General features: G+C 43.4%; 2 protein-coding genes across 5 annotated transcripts in view; both read left to right on the top strand.

Annotated features, from left to right (window-relative positions):
* Positions 1–18756, top strand: part of RABGAP1 (RAB GTPase activating protein 1) — a 56925-nt gene that overhangs the window by 24992 nt on the left and 13177 nt on the right. For 3 of the 4 annotated variants that reach the window (XM_071766194.1, XM_071766195.1, XM_071766196.1), the window contains exon 14: positions 18554–18667. In XM_071766194.1, coding sequence (XP_071622295.1) covers positions 18554–18667 — 114 coding nt within the window. Of the gene's footprint in view, positions 1–18254; positions 18335–18553; positions 18668–18756 lie in introns of those variants that run through there. The other variant, XM_071766197.1, reaches the window with a different exon arrangement.
* On the top strand, positions 4835–15430 carry GPR21 (G protein-coupled receptor 21). The gene is made up of 2 exons (XM_071766225.1): positions 4835–5356; positions 5706–15430. The coding sequence occupies exon 2, from the start codon at positions 6075–6077 to the stop codon at positions 7119–7121; it is 1047 nt and encodes a 348-aa protein (XP_071622326.1). The 5' UTR covers positions 4835–5356; positions 5706–6074; the 3' UTR covers positions 7122–15430.

The following is an 18756-nucleotide window of genomic DNA, read 5'->3' as shown; positions in this document are numbered from 1 at the left end:
TGTGTTGGAAGTGTCTCCAGAGTCCAAGGGAAAGGGGGAGCAGGAGTAGGAGTAGGCTGATCCAGCACTGGGTTCTGCAGCAGAAGGGCTGGCTGTACCTGCAGTGGCCATTCAGTGGAGAAACTCACAAAGGAATTAAACAATAAAAGAAAATGAGAATGTTTTCAGGCTCTGCTTTAGTCAAATGAAGGCTGTAATACTCTACCAGCCTGCCACAATAACCAGCTCAAGTGAAAGAAAATGAAGTCTCCTTTAATCTCAAAGTCCTGTTGGACCAGTGCTGTGGCTGTTTGTTTATTGTGCCTTAAATCTGAAAATGGGCTGAGACTTTCTGTGGGGTGGACACAGGTTGGTGCTTTGAGAGCAGAAGTGTCTGGTTGGTTGACAGTGGAGCTGGGATTTCTTCTGTCTGCAGTAGAAGGGTAAGGTTCCACAAAAGGTTATCAGTGGAAGTGCTCTGTGGAAGTACTAAAGATAAGAACAGGCAAAGGATGCAGAATTGCTGGAGAGGCTGATGGGAACATGAATTCAGGACTTAGGAAGATAACGTTTCCATGCCCACTCTATGTGCTGACAGTATAGAAATGCTGGACTGCCCTTTGGCTTTCATTTTCTGTTTTCACGCCTTTCATGGATTATTTGATAATTTTGGAATTCTAATGTGACTAATCCTTACTGCTCTGAAAATAGCTCAGTCACAGTCAATATGCAGCAATGCACAGGAGCAGATATTGTTAATTATGAAGGCAGGAGTCCCTTATAATGCATTGCTTTACCCTCCTTGCATGCTTTTTTTCATGACATGTTTTGCATGTCATGAAAACAGATTCTGCTCTGGCAAGCAAGAAATTTGTTTGTGTTACCCTGCACTGAAAATGGGGTCTCTGAGAGTCACCATTGTTGTGTAGTGTGGGAGCACAAGGAGCTGATGGAAAACCTTTGCTCTTCAGTGTGAGCTGGAGGTGCAGTAAGCCTGTCTGAGTATTCATAATCCAGTGACCCCTCTCTCTTCATGTTGACCTCTATTCCTATAGCTACATTTGATTTCTGTCAGGCTTTTCCTGACCCCATGTGGCAGCACAGTCCCAAATTAATAAGAATCTGTGTTGACAGCTGCTTCAAAAGCTCCTGGTCTCATTCAGGGATTTTTTCCCCCATGTGCTCAGGGTGCTGGATGCAGGAGCCCCTCAGTGTTTCTTGAGTTTGCTTTCCTGTACAGTTCTGGGCCCTGGTGCTCAGCATTTTTTTTTTTCTGCAAGTATAGTTTTTTATTTACTGTTGATGTGTGGCTACAGAATGATTGAAAAGGAAATATCTTCTGTTGAATTCTAGTGAAGGCTGTGTCTAGGCCTCTTCTTGAATCTGACTTAAAAATGGCGTTGAAGCTGTGCCTCAAGGTGTGCTCATTGTGTTCCAGTCATCCTGACAGATTGTATAAATTATTTACTCCTTATTTCTTTGATAAACTCTCTAGCTGGTTTTTTGTGCTCTGTGCTTTTGTTATTGCAGTCATGTCTACGTTTCACCATTGTGGTGCTTCCACAAATGATTTTTGTGAATTTGCACACCATCTGTGTGCAGTAATAAAGCTTTTAGCAGCTCCAGATTGCCATGCTCGTGGTGGGGAGTGTGGATGCAAGCCAGCCCAGTGAATTAAGGTCATGTCCCTACTGGGGCTAGAAAGCAAACTGAAGGTAAAATGATCTAGACAATCCCTTTGAGAGGCATCTGTTCCTGGTAGGACTTTGGCAATCAAGGTTATGGCTGTTAATCATCAGGCTTCCAGCCACTGTAAGGCAGAAGAGCCATGGGCACCCTCTCTGGGCATTAATGTAGACCTGCAGGAAAAATACTTCATGTGTTCAACAGTCAAAGGTGAATGAAAAGTATTTTTAAGTAGAAAATTTGTAAAGTGAGCCACAACAGGCTAAAACAAATAAAAAAATTGTAATACAAATCAAAATAGCCACTTTTCAGACAAAGTTTTTAGAAAAGACTTAACACAGCTACTGAATCTCTGAGATCAGCAGTGAACTCTCAGTGGAGAAGTACTTCATAATACCAAATTTTAAGAACTTGACATTTACAATATTGAGGAGAAAATAAAAGCTTTTAGATATAGGTCTGTGTGGGAGGACATAATGTCACAAGGAAAAAAAACCCATGAATTGTTGTACCAGATAAATACACTATATTAAGAAAATTACGACGTGAGAGGGACATCTTGTGGCACAAATAAAAAAATAATAATAATAAAAAATCCAGTGGCAGGAGGAGTATCCTGGAATGTTACCCTGAGGTCACCATTTCTGGTAGGAATTCTAGGCCTGGTAAGAGATGAATTTGTTCCAGAGTTTCTCATAGCAGGATTCCTGCTACCCAATTTCTCATCATCCCACTTTCTTGTCTTCATGAGCAAAGGATTACAGTACACAGAAGTTCCACCAAATATACTCATCTGTCTTGATGCAAATGATGCTAATTTCTAATGAAGAAGTAGATTAAAATGTCACTAACATTATTTGACTGAATGTGTTGCTTCATCATGGCATAAAATGTGACAGTACTTCAGCTGTGGGTGGCTAACATTTATTTTCCACTTGTATGGCAATCACATTTCCATATGTTCATATGAATTAAGAAGAATACATTTAATTTCCAGGAGTAAAAAGGGCCACAATTGTTTATGATCAACTGAAATGGAACCTAATACACATCTGTGAATTTCAGTATAAGAAGTATGATGTAGTCTTGCTGTCAGCGTGCATGAACCTCTAGATCCCTTGTTTGATTAGTTTTGATCACATGGTGATAAAAGTTTAATTATCTTTTATAAGCAGTAGTTTTCCCAAGAGTTCTCACTGTAACTTTGAATGATTTCTTGAGTACCTTTTAACAGCCTTACAATTGAGGTTGCATTGTGCCAGGTACAGGGTGGAAGAAGTCTCTGCAACACAAATATTTCCAGTCTCTCAGAGCCCTCAGCCACCTGAACCACACGTTTCAATTTCATTTGGAAGTGGTTCTTCTCAGTGGGCTGGTTGTGCACTTAATGAGAGAGCTGGGGTAGCCCACAGGTCTATCTCCAGCCCAGTTACCTTCCAGTTGCAATTTATACCCTTTGTTGGCCACTTTGGTCTTGGCTTCTGGTGCAGGGATGCTTGGGAGAATTCACTTGAAATATGCTGTTTTGGGCTTGGGTGCTTTGAGCAAGCAGGAGCAAGTTGGAGTTGAGTTACTACTTTCAGCTTTGGAGAAACAATAGAATGTCAGTTAAAGGGAAAACCAGCTCTGTCTCTCCTACAGAAATACCTCTCAGCTGTATAGGCACTAAGCTCGTACCCATAATATAAATCTAAACACTGAGGAGTTTTTGGTGGTGCATCTTTTGTTTTGGAATTTCAACAACCAGATGGTGTTTTGGTCAGCATCGTGTTTTCCAGTAATAGTTTGGTTTTATACATCTGAGATATATTTAGAGCTCAATGTATGTTGTTTTCTTTAGGATGTTTATAATGTGTCTACTCATGCCTAAGGATCTAGAAATACTGTTTGAATCAATTGGTATGTAAATCATTCTCTGCTTTGGAAAGATAGGAGATCATTTCTCCAGCAGTAATTCAATCAGAGCTTGTTTTTTGTCTAACCACAATATACTTGCCTAAATTTAATTCAAAGTTTATGTTTCCTAGCTACAGTTTTAGTACTTCAATTGCCATGAGTAGAAATGCCATAAATTACAACAAAGATGAAGGACAATAGAAAAGGGATCTTTTTTTGGTAAAGATAGTGCAGGAAAAAGTTTTGTTTTCAGGCTTTTACACAAGGAACTAAAACCCTGCCAAGTCAAGTTGTTGCCCTGCATAGATTTTTGACCAAGGCAAGTGTATCATGCAATGTTTTTGTTCTACTTACACATCAGGTAAAATCCTGAGTGTTGCAGAGTGATTGCTTTGAGATCTCTCCCTTTGGCTGCAATTTATTTGCCATTAGGCATCCTGAAGAATAACAAAGGTTTAGCTCAGGTTATCCCAAACCTTGGGCTTGGTGGTGTCCATTGAAGTCTGTGTGTGGACTTCTGCTTGTACAGATGCCAGGTGCACACTTTTATTTTTGACAAAGGGATTTTAATTGCTGAGGAGTATCTCTCCAGTCTCTTACTGGTTTGATGAGTTCAGTTCCCTTAGCAATGGGCCTGACCTCAGCCATGGCAGGAGAGCAGCCTGGTATCCAAGTCAGAGAACAAACTTCCATCTGAGTATTCTCTTATGACATCTTCACCTTATTTTAATTGAAGAGGTTTTTCTTGTTAAATATGCATGATATTAGCTGATGGTGAGAGTAGAAGCTCAATCTCTTGAGTGTTTGCTCTTCACAATGTTGTGGGGTTCTCTGGGTTCTCTCGTTTGGTGTCAGTGTCTCAGGGACTGTCAGAGATCACGATGCCTTTTGGACTTTGTGCATACATAGACAGGAGGTGATTCCTGACCTGGAGCATCTCCTGAATCACTGGTGGGACACTGTCCTCAGCTTTGCCTTTGGTTTCAAGTGTCACCTAAGGCAACACAAATTACACCTAGGAAAAAACACGTTTATTCCAGGGTATTTCCCCAAAAGGGCTCAGATGGAAAATCCTTAAATTGCGACTAATCGTCGGAATTCACGTCCTCGCTTGGACGGTTGTCATCTCCCGCGCGGATTGGTGCTGAGAGGAGGAGCAGAGCTGTGCAGTGGGTGTCTGTCTGTCTGCAGGACCGGATTGTGGGTGCGTGTCTGTGTGTCTGCGGGGTGTGTGTCAGTCTGAAGGACCGGGCGGTGGGTGTGTGTGTCTGTCTGTAGGACCAGGCGGTGTGTGTGTGTCTCTCTGTCTGCGGGACCGGGCGGTGGGTGTCTGTCTGCCTGTCTGTCTGTCTGCAGGACCGGGCGGTGGGAGGGATGAGCCCTCTCCGCTGCGGAGCGCGGGGCCCCGCCCGTCTGCCCGGCGGCTGCGGGGTCGCGCCGGGTGAGGCAACCCCCGCCATCGGCCGATGGTGAAATCGGCCCCGCCGAGCCCGCTTTGGGTGGAAACCCGCATTTCCCAGGCTGCGGCCGGCGGGGCGGGGCGGGCCGGTGCTGCCCGGCTCTCCCCTTCCCCACCCCCGGCGCTGGGGCGGGCCGGGGGAGCGGCCGGGGGGCTGCGGCCCCGCTCCCCGCCGGGTCCCCGCCGGCGCCGCGCCCTCCCCCGCGCTCCTGCCCGCCTCCCTCCCCTTCCCCCGCCGTCCCCTCCCCCCGGCTCCGCATCGCCGCGGCCGGAGCACACGCCGCCGGTGCCGGTGCTCGGCCGAGGATGCTCCCGGGCTTTTGTTCCCGGCGGCAGGTAGGGACCGGGGCGGCGGGGCCGGGCGGGGGGCGGCGGCGGGGGCCGGGGCGCTGCGGGCCGGGAGAGGCGGCGAACAAAAGCGCCGAGCAAAATGGAGCCAGGAGAGAAGGGCTGGACCCCCCTCCCCGCCGCGCATCCCTCCGCCCGGCCGCAGGAATTTCGGGGAATCCTCCCCAGGCCGCGGCCGTGGGGAAGGGCCGGGGCAGGAGCCGCAGCGGGGACCCGGGGGAGCGGGGGCCGGCGGGGAAGCGCGGTAGCAGGGCGTGGGGAAGCAGGGCTGGTGATGGAGGTGGCAGCGCGGGGGAGAGGCGGTTCTGTAAAGCACTTTCCCCTTCTCTCCTGTCAGCCTTTGGGAGGACTCTCGTCCTGATTCGGTGAAGGTTCCTTCTCCCTCTGCCCCTACCCCCTCGCCCCTCCTCGGCGAGGCAGCCCACCCAGGAGGGCTTTAACAACAGCCCTCTCCCCCGTGCGGGTGTGAAGTTGCTGACATGACTGCTGCTGGGTCCCGGTGCACCAGCAGCGGTGGGGAGCCGGACTTCAAGGGGAATTGTGCTGCAGACAATGCACAGCAGCAGCATCTGGAGCAGCCCTGGGGACTGGAGCTCCGGTTTTGACATTGCTACACACAGCACCAGCCGCAATGACAGCAGCTGCCTGGAGTGGCTGCAGGCAGCAGGCAGGAGCATGAAGTGAAGAGATCACTGCAGTGCTCAAGATGAACTCCTCTTTAGTTGGCAACCAGAGTGGCCGGCCCTTCTGTCTCCTGGCCATCAGCTATTTGGAGACCATAAATTTTTGCCTCCTGGAAGTGGTTATTATAGTATTCCTCATGGTGCTGATTATTTCGGGCAACATTATTGTGATATTTGTCTTTCACTGTGCACCTCTGCTGAACCACCACACCACCAGCTACTTCATCCAGACTATGGCGTATGCTGACCTCCTGGTGGGTGTGAGCTGTCTGGTGCCTTCTTTGTCTCTGCTGCACTACCCTATTGTTTTAAGTGAGTCCTTGGTTTGCCAAATCTTTGGTTACGTGGTATCGGTGCTGAAGAGCGTCTCCATGGCCTCTCTGGCATGCATCAGCATTGACAGATACATTGCCATCACCAAGCCCCTGACCTACAACACGCTGGTGACCCCATGGAGGCTTCGCATCTGCATACTCATCATTTGGCTGTACTCCTGCCTTGTCTTCTTACCCTCCTTCCACTGGGGAAAGCCTGGATACCACGGGGATGTGTTTCAGTGGTGTGCCAATTCCTGGAACACCGATCCCTATTTCACTCTCTTCATCGTGGTGATGCTCTATGCCCCAGCAGCTTTCATCGTCTGCTTCACTTACTTCAACATCTTCCGCATCTGCCAGCAGCACACCAAGGAGATCAACGAGAGGCGAGTGCGCTTCAGCTCCCAGGATGGGGAGGCTGGGGAGGCACAGCCCTGCCCGGACAAGCGCTACGCCATGGTTCTTTTCCGCATCACCAGTGTCTTCTACATCCTCTGGTTGCCCTACATAATCTATTTTCTGCTGGAGAGCTCCAATGTCTATAGTAACCGCGTCGCGTCCTTCTTGACCACTTGGCTTGCCATTAGCAACAGTTTCTGCAACTGTGTCATTTACAGTCTCTCCAACAGTGTCTTTCAGAAGGGGCTTAAGCGTCTCTCGGGGGCTATTTGTGCCTCTTGTGCTAGACAGAGGGTAGCTAAGGACTCCTCTACTTCTAGGAGCAAAAGATCTTCCAATGGATGTCATGTCTAAGACACCTATCAGCTGGACTGGGAAGGGCAGGGACGATTCCGTAAATTGCAAAACAAGTTAAATGGGATTTTAAGATGTCCAGATGTGCAAAAAGGTTTCTGAGAAATGCTGCTGACGTAGAAGAATCAGGAGCACATATCATTGTGATTTCACTTTAAAAAATTATTGCTGTGGAGGAGGCTGTGGAGTTTCAGCTCCATGTTCATCTTTAAGAATAAAGCTGTATCTTGACACTTACCTCTCCAGCTGGTGTGACTGAATGGAGTGGGTGTCTGAGAGCTTCGGCAAAATGTAGTCTTTCTTACAGCTTTACTTGGTTCTTTTTGAGATTCGTGCTTCACATGTAAATGATAGATCTGAAGTGGAAATGTCACAGTATATGGTATATTACAGGGATTTTTTTTCTTTTATATATGCCAAAGTATATTGATACAACGTTCCAGCATCATAGAAGAAGGGGCCAAACAATTTGTTTTTCAGTGCTACCTAGACAGGACTTCTAGAACAGTAGTGAACAATGTGAACATTTCAGTGTGAACTTAAAGTCTTACTGAGCCATGAGTGCAGTGATGTGATCTGAGCAGTCGTTATGCTTAGGACTGGTGTGGCTTCCCTGCCCTGTTTCTCTGGTAGGATGCATGTGTGTGATCAGAGTACAGCACCTGCATTTTCCTGTTTGTTGTGAAGTAAGAAGAAAAACTTGGATCAGACCAAATTTAGCAGTTAAATAAAATGTGTTTTGATAAGCTAAGAGAAAATACGTGTTGCTTTATGATACCAGAGTTGTGGCAGCCACTTGAGGATGATGCCAACATGTGAAAATTATTCTCAAAACAGTGGAGAAATGCCATGGTTTTGTATGTGGAAATTTTCTCAAGAACAACTTTAAAAATAACATGTCCCTTTTTTTTTTTTTTTTTTTTTTTTTTTCAAATCTAAATTCTTCTGATATTTTACATACTGGGACTTAAGGGGAAAGGAAGGAAAACAATGGTCTTCTAAACAGCTAAGGGAACTGTGTTGTAAATTTAACTGTAGTATTTGAGTTATTCCTAAATGTCCAGAGCTAAATCAGAGACATTTTTCTTTAGCCTTCATGGGATTAAAGATGGTTTGAATATAGCAGGAGCTAAATCCTGTTGGCAAATGCATATCTGACTGGGCAAAGTCAGTATCTGAGAAACAAGATCTCATTGACCACAGCTTTTCCAAGCTGGCTTAGGCTAAATATTTCTGAGTATTGCAGTGCTGTTCAGAAGGCAATATGGTCCTCGTTGATTAGTTCTCCTAAAGAATGTCTTTTTACTGATGCCATATTAGAAAGTGAAAGTGAACCATGTATTCCTGTAATGATGGATTACAGTCTGCATTGTCTTATCTCACCCTGTCCCTGGCACAGGGCTATCCCCTGGACACACCTCTGGTCTGAGAGTGGGTCAGGTCCCAGGACTGTCCCCTGTTGGGTTCTGTCCTTGAGCTCCCAGTTGGTGCCCTGGGCTGCTGTGAGCCCCGGGGAGCTGGGTGAGGTTGTGCTGCAGCTGGTGGGTGCTGTTGCTTGTAGTGGAAACAAAATAATACTAGGGAAAAAGAATTTGATTCTTTGGAATTGAGGTAATTTTTTTGGCCTAAGGGAAGGCTGTATTTTTTTTGTTCATAGGTTTTAGGTCTACTATTCTTAGAGATCAAAATGATTCTCTTTTTAGTACTCTACCTTGTCCCTCTCACAAGTATGCACATACCCTCTGGTCAGCTGTGAGCTCTGGGCTCTCCTCTTTGGTGCTTTGCCCTGGGGGTATCAGTTTGTGTCTGTCCTGTGTCTGCACATGGAGTGATTGCTGCAGACCACCCTGCTTGCTGCCCATCCACATTTACTCCAGCACAGCCTTGTGAGGCTGCCAGGGAGGAAGTGGAGGAGGAGGAGGAGGAGGAGGGATGAAGCACTCCTGGCATGGCTTGGACTCCTCAGTGCTCATCCCTAGCTCCTCCTAGGGATGTGTGGGGAGAAAGGGGCAGAAACCTCTGCTCTTGCCTGGTCCCTGTTACCCAGAATGTTCCAATCATGGATCTTGGTATTTCATCCACAGTCCAAACCTCTTGAGATAAACTCCTCAGTTCATTTGAAATTTTAAGAGCAAAGGTTGTCTAAGCCCTGATGGCTCTGTGGTGACATTTCTTGTTATCCTTTGTCATAAGAGAGTGTCTGGAGCCAGGGCCGTGCTGTGATCCTTGCTCAGGCACCAGAGAGGAGATCAGTCTGCAGAGCTCTTGCAGTCTGAATTTTGGTTGGAGACAGCCAGCCATGGGGGAGCAGAGCATAAGGGTGTTGTGAGTCATTTATAAATGGGATAATAAGCTCACAGCACATCAGCCAGCTAATTGTTCTCAAGTGGTTTGTAGGTATTATGGCAAAGGTGGGCTTTGGGGAACAGTTTAAGGGCTTTAATCACTAATACTGAAGCGTGTGCGTGTGATATTTTTGGAACAGCTTCTCAGGTAAACTCTCAATAGCTTTTTTCTGACTCTTCACCCTACGTAACTTTTCCCAGTCTTTGAAGTGATGCAATCTATCATTACAGTAGCATTTCAATAAATTTAATAGAAGAAAAGAATCTTCTGGGGCCTAAAACCCTAAAAATGACAGTTTGAGGTTTAAGTTGAAGCTGGAGAGCAAAGATTGTTACTATATTTTTTTTTTCCATGGCATGACTCGAGGGTTTAAATATTATGCTAGTTTTATAGAATATGGAAAATTTTAAAAAGTGGTAAGGGGTCTAAGTGGTGGCATAGAAATTTAACTTCATATGAAGCAGTTGCTACTTCAGCTCTGGGCCTAGAATTGTACTTAAATGTAGTGGTTGATGCAGATGCATGCTTGCAGCTGTCGTTGCTTTGCAGCTAAGGTTCAGCTATAAAATTCCTAACAGCCAGGCTTTTGTTCAGTTGCCTTACTCATCTCAAAGGCTTCATCAGCTCAGATGATTTCTGTAAGAGGTGAAGATCAGAACCTGGAGGAGTCCAAGAGATGTGCTTGGAGAGGAGCTGCAGTCAGTCGAGGAGTTTGAGTTTCATCCAGTGTTTTTACAGGCACTTTTAAATGTTGCCTCAGCAGCTTAGTTTTTAGTGTCAAATATTTAGATTTTTGTATTAATTTATTGATTATTTTTTTAAATTAAGTTACTTTTTTTTCTAAGTTAATCTAATGTTGTTCTACATTTGTGTGTAATTAGATGTTTTAAATATTCATAACACTTGGGTCTGTTGCTTTCAGTGCAGTTGGGGTGAATCTTGTTCACTGTGTCAGCTGTGGAAGAAATAAGTTTGAAATCTATTACTTTGTTTGCTCAGCAGTCCATTTAACATCCTTTTTCATGTAGTTAACATGAGGCACAGTAATCCTTTTCATCACTGTGCTATGAATTGTTAGGCAGCAAATTTTCCAGTTGTATCCCTTTCATCATCAGACATATGAAAGTAATCCTTTCGTGGCTTTATTTGTGTCTGAGTGCCTGGTGCTTCAGAAATTGGTATCAGGAGCATTGCACAGATCAATGCCACGCTGGGGAGAATATGGAAATCAAATTACACCTTCATAAAAACTGCCTATTGTCATATGATTAAATGAACTAATTTTGAAGTCCCATCTCCGGCTATAAATTTGTTGTTTGTTTTTGGTTTTTTATTAGGGTTATCTGCCTCACTTTCAAATGAATCTGCTAGTTTAATTTGCAGGGTACAGTTCGGTGACATTTTATTAGTACTGCAGAAAGGATTTCTATACACACAGCTTCTTAGAAGGTGATAATTTGCTTCTTTTAGAACTCTTGATTTTTATTTTTAAGTTGACAAGAAGCTTGGGTTGTGACTATATTGTAGTTTTCCAAATACACTGGGAGAGAATCTGTGACATTTTTTTTTATAATCTTCCATTAATTCATAGTATTTTTTTAATACAACAAACACTTATTGGGTGAAACAAAGGTTTTGCTGTTATCTACTGTTATGTTTTTTTAATTAAGTGTTACCAGTTTCTACAGTCTTTACTCATAGGGGCTTTGTACTTGTTTTTAAGCTTCATATCACTCAAACATGTTTCTACTGGTTGGAAATCTGGCATGGCTCAGTGTCAGAGTCTCTGCCAAGACCACTGAGCCATCAGGGTTTACAGGCTCTCTCCAGCACAGTAAACAGCCCCTCCTTTAGGATGATGGGAGAATCCTCCATCATAGAAAGAACCCATTTTGCACTTGAAATGTTCTCCTGACTTCTAGAGGTGACATCTTAAAACTTTTCAGTTCCCACAGGGTCTGTGCAGTGCAGAGGTACCATTTGGAAAGACGTTTTTTGTAGTAGAGACAGACAATTTAATACAGCAATTACATGTATAAAATGTTTCTGGAAGAGGAGAGCTATTCAAAATTAAAATGTGTTATCTGTAAATCCAAGTGCAGTTGTATGTAGAGAAAGAAACTGAAAGTTGGGGCCAGTGGAAACAAAGGAAAGCCACTGGCCAGCTGTGCCCTGATAGTAGGATGTAACAATGGAGTGTTTCATCTGGGTCATACCCTTTACATTTGGGCTTTTTTTAAAGATGAAATTTAACCTTCTTTTTGTTGCTAATACCAGTCTGTGTCATGGTTGACCATCTGAGATGTTCTAGCACTAGGGAAATAAGCTGATGGGATTCAGTTTTTTTAGTCAGCTCTTCAGAGGCTTTTTCTGACTGAAGTTTTTGTAGACAGATGACAGGTTGTGCTTATGCAGGTAGCTTTGCTGATGGCTCTCCAGTTGATATTCCCTGCTGTCACCTTTTACTCCATCAAGAGACTTCAGAACAAGCAGCAGTCTGTGTCTGCTCTGCACCCATTTAGTGGTGGCTGCAAATGGAGGCGTTTGTGGATTTCACCCATTGTGTTTGCATCTCTTGAGCTTTGGCAGTTACTGAAAATCTGAACGTAAGTTCTGTTCTTGTATCCTGGTCCAGGTTATTAATTTACAGCCTCTGCTGTACTTCAGCAATCTTTCTGCTCAAAATTGATTCTCTAGCTAGTGAATTGGTGATTACTTCTAGTGACAAACAGAGGTTTTTGTGCTGGGGAGAGCGTGGTGGTCGCTGAGCTGATCCAAGGAGGTGTGGGCTCTGCTCTGGGGAAAGCCCAGGAGGTCCAGGTCCCTTGGGGACTGTTCCCTGTGTGCAGGTTGGTACCCAGGAGTTTTATTTGCTGAGAAGTTCTTCGAGGTGCTGAGCAGATGCACGTTGTGTTGGGTCACATGTAGAATGGAGTTCAGCTTGGGAGAGGGCAGGGCATCCCAGGTGCTTGTTCTGTCTGCTTGCTTTTTCATGAATTTGTAAGATGAGGATAGCAATTTTGTAATTCAAAGCTTTGGCTTCTCTATGATGGTCATTACTGGAGATCCTTTAATTAAAAAGCTAAATAAATTCAAGTAACTCCTTGTAAAGATGAACTCAAATCTTGCTGTGCATATGTGAGTCATTCTTAAATGTTACAAAGATCACGTGATACGAGCAATCAAATGCTTAATAAACCAAGTCATTACTTTTATGGTAAATTGGAAAAAGTTCTTCTGGGATTTCAACTGTAAATGAATCCTTGAAAATCAATAATTAGATTAGTAAAGGATGATGTTTTAATATGCTGGCAGGAATACAGAGGGATTTGTCAGGGAAAGCAAAACCAGACTTTGCACTAAAGTGGCTTAGGTATATTTATAGTGCTAGTGATTTTTGTGTGTATGTGTGAAAACTTTGAACTATTTTAATATAATGTAAGGCTTTGGGCTTTAGCTAACTCAAGTTGCTTGTTTTATGAAGTTACATTAGTACCACACTGTGAAGTATTTTTAAATATTAGCATTATTGAATATTAAAAGTATTTCATAAAACTTTTTAAAAAAACATTTTCTGTAGATGCTGTCAAAAGAATTGATGTTTAGTGTACAGAAGAAATAAAACCCTGAGGGCTGTAAGGTACCTGTATGTTTCTGATCTCCTCAGTTTTTGAGAGGTTAGGTATTTCTTGAGGATAAATTGTTGTCATTAAAACCTACTAAAAATAATGGTGCAGTTAATCCTTTCAGGTAACAGCAAGCAGCATTACCCCTGGCCATGCTTTTGAACTGTCTGAAAGGATTTGCAGTCATATATTGTCTTCACAGACTCCTGTCATTAGAAATGCTGTACAGCACAGTGTTTTGCAAGTCCTATGCTGATAAATTTCTCCCCATATGTAACGTTTGAAATCGAGTTTCTATTGTAACTCTAGCATGTAAGCACTAGATTCAATTTTCTATTCCTCTAATGAATGCAACAGGATGGAAAGGAGTTTGCAGTTGCTAATGATGAGCTTTTTTACTGTTCTTAATACTCGTGGGTATGTCTTTTCTTCAGGGATTTGAAAATTGTGTTAGTACCTTTTTTAATTGTTTTTTTTCCACATGCTGTTTACAATTAAAGTGCAAGCATGGGAGGCTCTGCCTGCATGTGCTTTTGGGTTGCTTTGCTGAGTGAAGGACAGTGGAGTGACCTTACTTGAGAGGATGCTGGCTTTGCTGTGTCCACCTGTCTCCTTGCACCTTCACCCTGCTTGGGGCAGCAGAAGCCACTGGTGAGATCATTTCAGTGTCTTCTGTGGTGATTTGACATTTGTCAGAGGGATGTTAGGAGGAGTTTTGCTTGGCAGACAGTCCAGCTCCTTACACAAGTAGTGGTACAACTGGTAGTTTTTTTTCTGAGTGTTGGTGAAAAACGCTAAGAGTAAATCAAATGACAGGGAAGAATGTGTATGTGTGTGCTTGGGAGAACTTTGTCCACCTTTTAATGCTGGAAATTGTTTGGTATTAAAAGATGAGAAAGAGGTGTGACTGTGAAACCCCTAAGCCCCTGCTGTGAACAGCTACAGGAAAAAAAAATCCACGAAAGCAAACACACAGGTGAGTTAGAGCTGACCTGACCCTTCAGACTCTCTGATGCTGGGTTTGCTTCTGACACGGTGGGGAGTGTCAGGGTGTCCCTCTGGGCACCTCCATGCTCCTCATCCCTGCTGGGTGTGCTCTGGGCTGTGCTCTGCAGGGAAGGGGTGGTGGGGAGGGTGGGTGTTCTGATGTGCCAGGCAGCTGAGGAAGAGTTGTTGTGGGTCCAGAATTGTGTGTTTTGTGCCAACTCAGAACTGTTGTGAAAACACAGGGGAGAGAGGTACTTCTACCCCACACAGACATTTCTGTAGCTGATTTTTCAGCTAAGACTAATAATAAGAAAAACTACAGTTGAGCCAAAAATGACAAATGTTACAAAATAAAACTTGCATATTTTTAAATATTAAATGGAACTAGATAAATCGGAAGCATGTAAATAACCTGATTCTAAATATTTGCATAATTATTTCCAAGAGGTAATTTTGCTATGAGCTGTAAAAGCTCAAAGAAATGTATTATTCCCTTTGAGATGATCTGTACCCCAGCTGTGTCATCCATCTCTTGGCTTGTTTCCTTTATGCTGTAGATGTAGATGCTGATGTATATGTGTACTGTGTGACTGTATAATTACTGTCACCTTAAGTTAGTTGGTTTAGAATACATGTATATGTATTTTACATATATATGTGTGTTATGTGTAAATATGTATTTTAAAAGAAGCGATTTGCCATGGCAGTAATTGTGCAGTCACAGGGTTTTAGGGCTTTGTAAAAGATGTAATTTTAAGAATGTCAATGTGGTTCTTAGTGAATTTTATAAACACTTTTCTGAATCTGTTACCCGTACTTCCCATCCTAAGAGAAACTGCACAGTTTTCAGTGATTGTTCCACTGGTTACATTTTTGTCTGCCATTTGTTTCTGGATTGATGTAATCTTGATACTACTAAAATTTCAAGGGCTGTTGGCGCATTTCACATAGCCTAGGTTTGCCTGTTCTCCAAATATATGGATCGTGCATCAACAGTACTAAGTAGCCTTACTCGTTTCTCCTAAAAACCTAGCTAATTTATTTAATTTCTCTCTTTAAAGAGAGATCTCTGGAAGGGGTGGCATATTTTAGGATGCTCCTTCTCTTTAAAGGGAAACTTGGAATTGAATAGCAGTACTTGTTGATCAGTGATATTATTGTAGCCAAAGGATGCATGGGTGGTTTCATAGGAAGTTTTTTGCTTCAAGTTTCTTGATGAAATGTAGTGTTCTACAGAGCTGTGTGAAGAGTGTAGTTTTTTATTCTGAAATGCACTTGTACACTTTATTTGAAAGGTCTGAATGGATCATAAATACATTTAAGAAATAAATGATACGTCACATGTTTTCACGTCTTGGCTCAGATGACTTTTGTCTGACTGTGCTGCTGCAGGTGTGTTTGTTTGGGAGTGGGTGGGGTTTTTTCCCCTTATCTTGGTTGCTCTAAATAGCCTGGCTTGTACGTAACTGCCAAGAACAGGAAAAACTTCCAGCATGCGTTTTGTGTTTATGCTTTATCCATACATGTTGTAGGGCACTGTAAGAAAACTCCTCTCTTTAATTTTCCTGTGGGAAACTTGAGCCCTAAAAGGAAACGAGCGGAGCGAAAGGGCTGGATATCACAAGGGATTCACTTTTATTTTTAGAATTGCATTATATTCCCATATTTGGACTGAAAGTATGCTGTATCAATGCACGATTGTATCAAATTGCAGTTGTCTGACCATTCCGAATTTGTCTAAATTATTCAGGTCTTCTCCACAAACACTGTTTATTTGTGCATGTTTTCAGTAAGTGCTAACTCCAGGTAACACGTTCCGTGGGCAGCATTTCTTGTGAGAAGCTAACAAGTACCCTGCCTTGAGAGAAGGTTTTATGATGTCTCCTTAAGGTCTCAGCAGCAGGTGTAATTCTCCTTACTGAAACCTCACAGTGGTTTGGTCAAAGGCAAATGCACTCTGTGCAGATGTCAGTGTAAATATTGCTTGGGAAAAGCCATTATTATGACCTTGGGAATGCCATCAACCTGCAAATAGACCTGGTGGTGTGGTATCCTACTGACACTGAAAACAACTATTGGAAGACCTTTTAATATTTCTGGATGTACTTGAAATGCCCAGATCTGCCCAAAATAACCCATCCCCATTGTGCAACATTATCCTTGTTGCTGCCCATGGAAGTTTCAGAGAGTTTTGGCTTTTTCTGCCTGATGCAACTCCTGAAGGCTGCCAGCTGGCTTGTTGATCTGCTGAACAGCTTGTCTGTGCCTTGCAGCAAGATGCCACGTGCTGGGCTGACCCTGGGGAGAGGGTTTGCAATCCCACTGATCAGTTGAGACTCGGGACCCTTCTCACAGTAATCTCTCACCGCCTGACAAAACCCTTGTGAAGTCAGTGGGAGCCTCTGGAAAATAATTGCAATGTGAAAGTTGATCCCATTGTGCTAAGAGTGAGAATCCAGCAGAGGTTCGGGTTTTGTGGTGGATGTGTTGGATAACTCACCACAGTGAGCAAACTCCCATGTTTTGAATCATTTTAAGGGTGGAAGCAGGCAGGGATCTCAAGTTTAAACCTCACCATTTTTCAATTTTTATGTCATTTCTGAAGCCAACCTGTGCCTACATAAAGCCTTTCTGGTTTTTTATGCCCCTATTGGAGGCATTAAAGTTGCCAGCAGGCAACTTCCTCTGCTTCTCCAGAGATTTCTTACTTCAGGCTGGGTTTTTTTTTCCATCATTGATCTTGTCCCTTCAGCAATTCTTTGCTGCTGCTTCTTTATCCTCTTGGGCTTATGTAGGGGATTAGAAAGAAAAAAACTTAAAGGCTGAAAATTGCAACTAGATCAGTCTGATGAAGAGGTCCTAGGAACTGCAGCTCTTCCCATGTCTTTTAATTGGGGTTTAAACTACAGAAGAAGCTTCTGAAGAAACATTGTCCCAGTCTGAACACATTGGTTTGAGGTTATAACTGCATGAGATAGTTTGTAGATCCTGGGATGGTCCATGGAAGATCAAGAAACTATAAAGAAAATGTCTTCTAAGTGTGTCCAGTTTAGGAAGTGGGAACCCATGTACTTTTATAGGCAGGCAGGTACAATAGATGAGCTTTTATCTGCTGGACTGCATCCTGGTTTCCAGAATTAGTCGTGTAGTTTCTTTTTAAATCTGCTGGAGAGGAAGGTTTCAGTTTAACTCCTCTAATATTTTAAAGTGCACAAAAGGGGGGACGAGGGGTATGTTCCTAGTCTGAGCATCTACATTTTCCTGCTTTCCTTTGGAGCAGAGAACTGTTGTGAGAATTTTAATCTTCACTACGCTTGCCTCAGTTCTCATGGCTGTTTTCCACTCTGTTTTCTTTATTACTTTCTTTTTCTTCCTGTCATTCTTAGCTTTCTATTTTTCAATCCCAGTTTGTGAAGGGTGTGGGTTCAGAAGGGTTTCCTTCAGTTCCCAGTCCCCTGAAAGCATGAGAAATTGCCCATTGAGCCAATTCTCACAGCAAGGTATAAAAATAGGAGTAAAGAAAAGGTTACACAATGCTTGGATTGCAGCAGTTTGTACTAATGGGGAGATTTCAAAGCCATGGTTTGAAAAACATTTTTTAAACCTTATCATTTCCGCTAATTTTTCTTTCCCCAAGCCATGTTTCAGCTGCAGGAACTACTGCTGCAGATTACTTGAAGAATTGTACTGAAACACAGGAGTCAAGTGCTTAACAAGTCACGCAAAGCCAGAGACCACTAATTAGTTCTTTTTAGTCATAATGAGTGGTTTGTTTGAGAAGCTTAGCCTAAAAGTTTCCAGCCAGATGCTTTGCTCTCTGCTATTAAATAAATGGATTAAAAGGCAAGTGGATTTAAGATTATTTTGCCATTGCAGAAGAACACAGGTTCAGGAAACCCACTTGATTGGTACCGCAAGTTGCTGTGAGCAGTGAAGGGAACCAGTGCTCCTGCAGAGCTGGGGGTGTTGCTGTCATTCAGACTGGCAAACTTTTAAGAATCTGGAAGTTGTCCCTGAGACTGCATTATGTTATGATTTACTGTACAATGCTGTCTTTATGGGGCTTGTACTCAGTTTTGGACAGCAGTGCCTGCCTGCTCTCAGTGACTGTTCCCGCCCACAGTGGTGGGGGAACAGAAGGGTGACAGGGCAGTGTTCACCAGCAGAAGTCTCCAAGGGAAGGCTGCTGTCTGCTTTGCAATGTCCTGGAACACTTCTGTGCCTGTGCTTTTTCTGCCACTCGCCCATTCCCAGGTGTGCTTTGGTAACCAAACCTATCAAGGCTGTGATGTGGAGCTGCCAGCCTGCAGGCAGTTTGTTCTGGTTGAGTAGACTCTGTTTTGTTAACAGTTCCATCTGTTAAATTTAGAACAGTGCACAGAACACAATGCCAATCTCCTGACTCTCAGTTCTAGTGTAATTTATATTCTTTTGATGTATTTTAATTTGCATTTTCATATTTCTTTCCAATAGGAGTCTCCACAAGACAGTGCTATCACTCGAGACATCAATCGAACGTTCCCTGCTCATGATTATTTTAAAGATACTGGGGGAGATGGCCAGGACTCCCTGTACAAAATATGCAAGGTATTCTTTAAATTCTTCTGGGCTGGTTTTGATAACTTGTACTTAACATGATTAACAGAGGTGATGCTGTTGGCAGAGAAGAATGTGTC

The sequence above is a fragment of the Heliangelus exortis genome, chromosome 22 (genome assembly GCF_036169615.1).
Source record: "Heliangelus exortis chromosome 22, bHelExo1.hap1, whole genome shotgun sequence".
Classification (NCBI taxonomy): domain Eukaryota; kingdom Metazoa; phylum Chordata; class Aves; order Apodiformes; family Trochilidae; genus Heliangelus; species Heliangelus exortis.
Note: the sequence above shows the minus strand (reverse complement) of the source record. Positions and strands in the feature narration are given on the sequence as shown.